The sequence below is a fragment of the Diceros bicornis genome, chromosome 21, assembly GCF_020826845.1.
Source record: "Diceros bicornis minor isolate mBicDic1 chromosome 21, mDicBic1.mat.cur, whole genome shotgun sequence".
Classification (NCBI taxonomy): Eukaryota; Metazoa; Chordata; class Mammalia; order Perissodactyla; family Rhinocerotidae; genus Diceros; species Diceros bicornis.
This window is the reverse complement of record NC_080760.1, coordinates 11654495-11663804: the sequence shown is the minus strand read 5'-3', so window position 1 is coordinate 11663804 and position 9310 is coordinate 11654495. Positions and strand designations below refer to the sequence as shown.

General features: G+C 46.1%; 1 protein-coding gene across 6 annotated transcripts in view; it reads left to right on the top strand.

Moving 5' to 3' along the window:
• Positions 1–562: 562 nt before the first annotated feature.
• RUNX1T1 (RUNX1 partner transcriptional co-repressor 1) overlaps positions 563–9310 on the top strand; it is a 140516-nt gene continuing 131768 nt past the window's right edge. For 2 of the 6 annotated variants that reach the window (XM_058564583.1, XM_058564589.1), the window contains exon 1: positions 8573–8705. Coding sequence is in view for 2 of the 6 variants with exons in the window: in XM_058564579.1 (XP_058420562.1) it covers positions 8313–8382 (70 nt within the window). In the remaining 4 variants the exon portion in view is untranslated. Of the gene's footprint in view, positions 844–7854; positions 8383–8572; positions 8706–9310 lie in introns of those variants that run through there. The other 4 variants (XM_058564582.1, XM_058564585.1, XM_058564579.1 and 1 more) reach the window with 4 other exon arrangements.

The following is a 9310-nucleotide window of genomic DNA, read 5'->3' as shown; positions in this document are numbered from 1 at the left end:
AGGGCACTCGGGCAGCCGGAGAGCAGGCGTCCCGGGAAGGCATCATTAGGGAGCCAGCCCCACGACCAGTCTGCACTGGAGAGGGCGAGGCCGGGAGGGAGGCCGCCCGCGCGCCCTAGCGCGCCGGGCCTGCCCATTGTTAACATATACTTGACCTCCGTGACCCCTGCACGACACAGATGTCTCCCACCTCCACCTCCCCCCCGCCCCGCCGCGGGTCCTCCCCCCTGCACCTGGTAGCGGCCGCGCCGCCGCCTCCCTCCCGAGCGGCTGCGGCGCCCGGGGCGCGGGCGCGCGCCGGAGCCGGCCTGGTGCGGGCGCTCTCGGCGCACAGCGCGCGGCGCTCCTGCTCCCCGGCGGACGCCCGGCCACCCTGCAGATAAATGCGTCGCCTTCCTCGAGAGTGAGCGAGGGCGGGCGAGGCAGACGCAGACGCCGCTTGTGACAGTGGCAATTCCCTGCGCCCCACATCACATTTGTCTGCCACAGCAGCAACAACAGAAAAGCGGAGGGAGGGAGGGAGGGAGGCGGGAGGAGGGGAGCGGAGCTCGGCAAGTCTTGGGTTCTGCGTGGAGGCTGCGTGTGGCTGGCATCCCCGACCCCGGGCTTTTTGCACCGCAGTTGGCTGTGTGCAGCGCCGGGCGGCCGTGGGCGCCTGGCGGAGCGACTCCGCGGCCTCGTGGCGAGCGCGCGTGGGCGAGCGGCCGCGGACACTCTGGCCTCGCGGGGGAAGCTGCGCCGCGCCCTCGCGCCCTCGCCCCGCGGGCCGGCGGGGAAGACGGGAAGTTTTATTTGCAGCTCCGAGCCCGTGGCGGATGGTGGGACTCTCCGGCCCTGTGCAGTGTAAGTGCCCGCGGGAGGGCTGGGCCGGCGGGCGGGCAGCGGGGACGGGCCCTTGGCTATTGCTATTAATTATTATTCTGATGACCGTCGTCTTCATTTGGATTATTCGGCGGAGAGGCTTCGGGCTCCATTTGTCGCTCAACTGGGGTAGAACCACGCACCGGGGCAAAGAGGAACATCCCGGGTGACTCCAGTCTGCGATGACACTGAACTTCATGGGTCAACCGAGGATGCAATTTTGACTCTTAGCTTCCCCGCACTGTCTTTTTACAGTAATTTTTCTTTCCTCTCCATGATCACGATATGTGAGCAGGAAGGCGCTGCATGTATTTTCTGCCCGGCAGAACAACTGGTGAAGGTGCCCACGGTGCGTCTGGCAGGTGGCCCTAAACCCGCATCCTGGGGTTTTTAAACTGGAAGGGAGAGGCTCGTTTCGCTTGTGGAAAACTTAGCTCTAGGAGCAAGAGAGGCGGAATCTTAACTTTGGGACCCGGCTGCGACTGGGATCGGGGTCCTCTTCGCGGCACCCAGGCGCTCTGCGCCCGCCCGCGAACTTTCGCTGTTACTCTTGGGGCGTTTGGCGTGCTCGAGTGAGAAGCCCCCGGACGCGCGGGCGGCGGTCCCCTGAGCGCCTGTGGGTGGCTCCGGACAGGGGCGTCTCTCGCCCGGGACCGTCCAGGGCTTTGCCGCCGGGGGTCAGTGGGCAGCGTCGCTCCCGCCCCGACCTCCGCGCGCCCGGGGCCCCACCGCCCCGGCTCCCTGGGGGTTCCCGTCGCAGCCCCGACTCGGCGCCCGCCTCTCCTGAGCGGGGAGCAGAGCCTTGTGCCCTGCAGATCCCCCCCGGCGGAGCCCAGAGGGCTCTGGGGAATTCCTTTCGTTTTCCGGAAACCTGGTCCGGTGGAGGAGTGCCGCGGGCCCGGCAGTCCACCCCTCTCGCTGCGAACCTGAAAGGACTGGGTTGGTTGGCGCACCCAGACCCCTTTCCCGGGGCAGACCCTGCACTGGCCAGGATGCCTTAAGCAGATACGGTTGTGTCGGCACAAGGAGCTTAAATCCATTTTTTGAAACTTTTTTTTTTTTCCTTTCCAAGGGCGGTCAACCCTTGGAAAAGTTTGAGTACTGTGATTCCGGGAAGTAGGACGTGAACCAAGACTGCTACTAAAAATAGTCCCCCGCCCCCAGGCCTTTCAGTTTGGAGGATTTGGCTGGGGAGCCTTGCAGCCTTTGGTCTCCTTCTTCCTCGTAAAGCACAGTGGAGAAATCTTTTGAGCATAGCTTTTTTCAGTGGGCGCCTCAAATCGCATCGCCGCAGTCTGGCTGCCGCTTTCTGGGGGAACCTGGAGAATGGCGCCGTAAGGAATGGCTCGTATTCCCGGTAGAGGAGGTTCTGCAGAGCGCTCACCGAGGCCAGGGCGACCGAGTGGAGAGCTGGAGAGGCCGCTCCAGCCCAACTTCATGTGCTTAATGTAACTCGGAACCCCCTTGAATTTTTAACTTCGCTTCCCTTAATTAATCTGCCCAGGGCCTTTATATAAATGGCTGTCCACAGCTGCTGCAAATTGATTTATCCCCTGATAAAGGTCGGGTTGCTGACCAAAGCATTTTCTTTCTACCCTCTGTGTGAGCTGAAATCTGTTTTACAGGGTTTTTCCCCCTCCCAGTCTCCTTTTAAACATCTGTACCATTTTTAAGTGCACTCAGTGGCTTCTTATTATCATACCCCTCCCGTTGCACAGAACGGGAGTGGAGCTGGGTCTGTGCCCAGTGAGTCCACACTCACTGGAATACAAATTGACCAGCTTCTCTGTGATAAATGGTTTGTTAGTATTGGGGGCCTCCTTTTAGTTGATGGCAGCGTTTTGCCTTGACCATCTGAGTATTGTGTTGTGTCCACTTTCTCCTGTCACACAGTTCCTTAGAAAAGGTCAACAAACACCATTGTTTGTTAAACCATCATAGCCCCAACCTCGGTGTTTATGTCAGCTGTAATGTGTACACATAAAAGCAAATTCATAATTCTATGGATTTTTCTCCCCTGGTTTATCCTTAAAGTCTAGTTTTAACATCATGGGGGCTTTCAGATAGCATAGATAGGCTATCTGATTGTTTTTTCTCTTTTTTTTTTTTTTTTTACTGATTGTTATTTTTTAAGAGAGATCTGACAGTCTCACTCAGTATTAATCAGGGAATTTTAGTTTGACCCAGGCTTTTTTTGCAGCCAGGGTGGATGTTGAGGAACTTCAAGTCTATCATTGCTTAACTTGTTCTGTATTTAGCATTTGATATTTCTTAGGTTTATTCTTTCAAAAGACAAAATTCCAACCAAATAACCAAGGCATCAGGCTCATTCTGGGTGCATAAAAACTGACTTTTCTAAGATTATACTAAGAGAAGAACTTTATATTAAAAATCTTTGTTTAAGCATTTAATAATTTTATTGTAAACCATTTAGACAGCAGTCACTTTATTTGAAAAGCTAAATGGTGAGTGGGAGAATTTGAGTATGTAGTTTCTCCAGTGGCCAGTTCATACGTAATAAAAGCAGTTGAGAAAACAGTCTATTTTTTCTTTAATGTTTGGACAACTCAAAGCAGACCAGAAGTCTTTGAAATGATGTTTTCCTTTGTAGACTTAGTCTCTGTGACCCACAAATGCCTGCTAATAATTTGATTTTAAAATTATCCTTAAAGGACCTTCTAATAAGCATTCTACTTACAGTACAATGCAAACTGCACTATTAAATATGAAGTTGCTGGAAATAGTAGGACAGTATGTGTGGCAGCTACAAGACTGCAGCTTTTTAATATTTTTACCATTTTTCCTTTCTGTAGAAAAGTAAAATATTGTTCTTGATGCTAGGATTCGATGATGTGCTCTCCCATCGAGGATATCAATCTAAATATTTGCAGATAAAAGCAGTTCGTAAATTGCAAGGAACTACACAAATGTAAGGTGCCATTATCATTTATTTTATTGTAATATAGAAGCTTAGCCAAAAAAATTTTTTTTAACGTTGAAAAGGGATCTCAAGAAAGAAATACTTCCAATAGGAATGCTGGTCAGTGGTTGTCAGTTTAGGACATTCTTCACTGTCAAATCATGTTTCTCACTTCTTTGATATGAACATCAGCTGACAGGCACTGAATGCAAAGCCTTCTTCATTGAGGTTTTATGCAGGCAACATAGCCCTTCATAGCAAAGCAGTCTGAAAAATTGGCACCTGCAGGATTTGCATGTGAAAAAAACGAGCCAGTTGTGTTTTACTGGAGTCTATTACTGTAAGTTATGTAAGTTCAGTGAGAAAAGATATTTATTTGTTGCTGTTTGGTCATTTAAAAGTTCTTTGTTTTATGGACACCTTATTCATCATGTAGTGATCCACAGACTTGATCAGTAGCAGAAGCAGGGAGAAGGAATCTCTGGCTTTATAGAAGTTATTTATTGTGGAATGGAGTTATTTTTAACCATGTGCTTACTTACATTCATACTTAATTTTTAAAATGTGCCTTAAAATGATGAACTCATACAGCTTTCAGAACAATCTATCAGAAGTTAAATACGTAAAATTAGGTTAACATAAATATCCTTTGAAAACAAACTAGGATTTTAAGAGATATACTTCAATAACAAGTTAAAATCTATAAGAAAGAAATTAAACCTTTCATACTTCTAAACTTCAGCAAAAATGTTGTTTCCTCCCACTTTACTTGTTAAATCACTTGTCACCTAAATGCCTTTTAAAAATATCATATTTGACCCTATGTAAGCAAAATAGCAAATGTTAAATCAACTAAAAGACCTTTGTGAAACTCAGAGTATTATCCATCAATGGAAACATTTTATCCAGAATAAGTTATTATTATCTAAAGAGACACCTTCCAACTTCGCTTTTTTACGGCCATTAATATAAGAGTTCCTAAATAATGTTTAGAGAACAGTGAACATTTTATTAAAGCAAACATTAGTTCAGTTTAATGGAGGTAATTGTAAGTGATAAGACAGAGCAGGTTATCTCTGTGTTGTTTAAACAGAAGGAGCTACTTTGCACCATTTCCAGTAGCCATCTGTAGAAGAGAAGGGTTTGCACCTGTCTGTCCACACTAATTATAGATTAGGGCCAAAGAAATGAAATTCGAGGAGGTTTTCAGCTAATGAAATCCATACTGATTTTATTGTAAATGTGTTTTATGTAAAGAGGGTGATGGTTGAGTTATGAGTGAATAAATCGCTATGTAGCTGCTAGGCGCTTGGTTTTGAAGCGCAATTCTGCTGCATTAACCTTTGATATTAAAGAAAAGACAAACAACTTAGACACGGATGCTAGCCTTTGTTTGGCATCCATAGCTACAATTTAGCAGCAGTGAGGTTCAGTGTGCCATTTAAAAATGTGCTGTAAGGCAGCTTAAATGTTAAGAATATTCTAATATTTTGAAATGCAGATGGAGTGGAAGGTAGGTTTTGTTTTAACTTAGGTATACAAAACATTAGAAAATTAGAAAGCCTTTTTCTTTTTCTCTGCATTTCAGTTTCACAGACATGAGAAATTAAAGCAAAATGAGTGAGGAATGCATTCTGCAATAAAAGGTCACATGAATGTCTACCACATCTGTTTATAGTAATTATGAACATAATTAACATAAGAATTACAAATGAAATAATGGCAAGCTGAGCAATGAGATATTATGCCATAATGGTCATATGTTGGAATTCTCACATTATAGCATACTAGAATTCACATACTCAAAGAAAGAAAGAAAATGCTAGATTTTTATCTGAATTAATGCTTCAAAACTTATCTGCCTGGGGCAGATGGACTTCTTGCTTTTATAGGAAGGTAACCTATTATTAAGAAAAGAACTAGTTGAAATTAAGATTTCTAGTCTCCAGCCTAGACTTTAAGACAGCTGTGATTATAGAAACCACTTTCTGTTGTACACTTACTCTGAGACTATACTTCTTGATTATTATATTGCCTTTTTTTTTTTTTTAAATTGAAAGCTTTGTAGCAAAGTGTTTGCCTTGGAAGAGAGTCATGGATTCTTCCCATTTGAGAATTGGTTGATCTTTTCTATAACTGTGAGCCAAAAGTCAATGAACAAACAAGGTAGTAATAGAAATACTGTGCCTTTACAAAATAAGAACATTGGCAGATTAGCTTTGCACAGTTTTTTTCATGCCCTCAGTGTTTAGATGCTTTTTAAAGAAAAATGTAAGCTTTTTCTGAGTTTGAAAGTAGTAGTGTATTTTTTTTGTTTGTTTTTTAAATAGCATTTTTTCAAAGAGCATGTAATGGAGAAATTAGTGGGCCTTTTTAAATTGTATTTTTTTCTTCCTAGCTTTGCGTTGGGTTTATAGGCATTTGCATATAGTCTGTGTCCAAATTGGCCTAACTGAGATGTAGGAAAAGGAAGGTATGTGTGGTTGCATGTGGTTACTCTGAATACAGTTTCCTATAACAGCTAGAGAAAAGGTGAAAGGTGACCTTTTTTGAAAGCTAAAATGATACTTCAGAAATCTGTTATTATGTTTAAAACATGTGAGAATGACAGATTTTCACCCATTTAGAGCTCACTCGATTTTGTAGCGTACCCTGCCAAATGGTTTACTTCCTACCTTCGCACCCTTCTCTAACTATTGAACCTGGTCACTTTTTGAAGATTTATGGGGAAATGTTACCTTGTTCTCATCTCAGTGATACCACGAGGTTTTCCACATTATTGGATTACTGGAGGATTGTGGCAGACCCCTTTTTATCTGACATTCATTGCATGACAAGATTTTTCACACATGCCCTTCCCCCACCTATGCCCAGCTTTTTTCACTTTGCTTTACCTATCAAATGTCCCTTAATTTTTTTCTTGGGGTGGGAGCATGGGTGGGTGGTGGGGGGAGTATCCACTATACATAAAACCATTTTTTGGCTAAGTGTTTTGGAGGAGAGTGCTTGATTAAACAATGCCTCTGCTCCTTTTCTAAAGGGCTTCTTCAGATTGGTCTCCTCTAAGAGGCTGCTGCCATCTCTCTTGCTCTTCTATGATTTTCTCTACTCACTAGCCTTGCTCCCTCCCCCCCACCATATAGTCCCTTTATATTGAGACCCCACGCATAAACTATTTTATAACCCGAAGTTTCACTGCAGCTGGGGCTACAATGTATGCCACGAACGGTTATGCAGTTTATTGGCTACTCCATTCTGAGCTCTCTCTTCATCCTGCATTGAGAGCTTCTTAACCAAGCTTCAGTGCCTTGAAATACAGTACAACCGAATACTCCCCCTCCCCCCAATAAAATAACCTTCCTTGCTGCATTATCTGCACTCCATTAAGGACTTGATCAGATGCTCCGATTGTCTGATGGGTGCATTTAAAAGTGAAAAGGGGTGCCCACGGGACTACTCAGGTGTATCTCCCTCCTGACCCTGATGGGGTGGAGGATGCACTCTGGTCTGAGGGACAAGCATTAGCTCCTGCTTGTTCTCTGATTGATTCTCGGGCTCTGGGTGGATGAAGAGCTGTGAGGCAGCTCAAGCCAAGATTGATTGCCTCAATTTCAAATTCCCACCTCCAAAATAGGCTCTCAGATGTACACATAAGGAACTCCCTCCCCCCAACACAGTTTCTGGAGGTGGAGCAGGTGTTTGAGTCACCTGTAGCTACCAATCACAAGTGGCCCTTCTTATCACAGTGATGCTGGGACACAAGTCCTGCTGGGACACATTAAGGCCCAGGGAAGGGAGATATTTTATATCTGCCCGTGTCGGTCTCTGTATGCCTGGTTTGGGGGGGGGGGCGGTTGGAATTTAGAGTATTACGGTCAGCAAAGAAAGGACAAGAACTCCCACTTGAGGTTGGTCTGGAAGGCTGTGTAACTGCTGTGAGGACTCAACTAGGTTTGTTTTGCAAATTGTGGCTGTTTGGATGGAGGTGAGATGGTGAATGTCTCATTGTTATGCTCTGCCAAAGAAGAGCTCTGGACGCACCCCCCCCCCCCCCCCCCCCCGCCCCGGCCACTGACCTTGAGAGAACCTCCAAAATATTCACAGTTTAGCCCTGGAGCAGGACAATACAGTTTGCTAGTCCAGATTCCTCTGTTTTTTTCCTGGAGTAGGGGCAGATTTGGGAATGCAGGCAACCCTCAGCCAGCCTTGGGGTACCTTGCCCCCACTTGCCATCCCCGTCCTGGGGCCTGAGTCCCCACCCCCCATCCCTCTCGATTTCTTCCCTTCAGCCTGTGTCTCATCCCTCTCTCTCTCTCTCTCTCCCCCTCTCTCCCACTTTTCCTCCTCTCCCGCTCTGTCTCACACGCACCCTCTGTTTATTTTCCTGCCTCCATCTGGGCCCTGCTGATATTGTAATCACCCTGATGCACGTTGGCTTCTCTCCTCTCCCTCCTGCGCTCACACACTCACTCACACACAATGTGCCATCCTGACAAGGCTTTTACTTCTGATAAGCTCCGATGTGTGTTTAATGAATACAAAGCCGCGGTCTGGGTGCCGCCTCGGCTGCGGCCGCCTCTCCTGCGCTCCTTTGCCAGAAGGTAATCTCCGTGAACCTCCGGGAGGGGAGGCGAGCAGGGAGGAAGGAGGGGTGGGAAGGAGCAGGGGGGGAGTGCGGGGAGGCTGCTTTTCTCTTTCCCTCTCTCCCTTTCCAAATGATTCAGAAGTCGATAAGACCAGGAGAAGTGAAGATGTAACATGTTATCTGTCGCTCCTCTTAGCTGGCGGAGAGAATTTACATTTAAAGATTAGCAGAGGGAGAAAGAGAAATCTGCCTTTTGTTGTGTGGGGTGAGGAGGAGGCATCAGTCCTGGCCTGGCCGCTATCTCCCATCACCTCTGCTATCCAGACAGGACTCACAGAGGTGAGATTACCGGAGGGCCTTATCTTTAATTGGGTTTAGTTTTGCCAGTCTGAATAGGTTTAAAGAGACTGGATAAAGGGGGAACAATAGATTATTTATCGGCTGGACGCTGAAGCCTTAGATGAAGAGGGAGAGAGAAAGCTTCTTAACAACTTGATTAGTCCATTTTTATTTTTAAGGTGAGACTGTCTCTCTTCTGGTGCAAGAAAGGGCCATAGAACTTAGGCAAAATTTGAATGACTTAAGTGTATTATTTCCTCTTCACCCCCACCCACTGCCCTTCTCAGCACCATCACCCTTATTTTAACAAGAGTTTCATTTACCCCTGTGTTTAGGATTGCTAAACTGAGCAAAAAGGGTAGAGGCTTTTGGAATTGATCATTCATGTTTGGTTTTGTGTGACTTGTTTTGAATGGGCGATGAATTGATGCTAACGGTGTACTTGAATGAGTGAGAAGAGCAAATGAAGCCTACTTTTAATGTGGAATTAGTTCATTTTATAGTATGGTTTCAGCTAGGTCTAGAGAAAAAAACATCACTCTGAGTCTGTTAGATAGATTTGTATTTTGGATTTGAGCCATGGAATTTTTTCCTTGGAGTTGGTT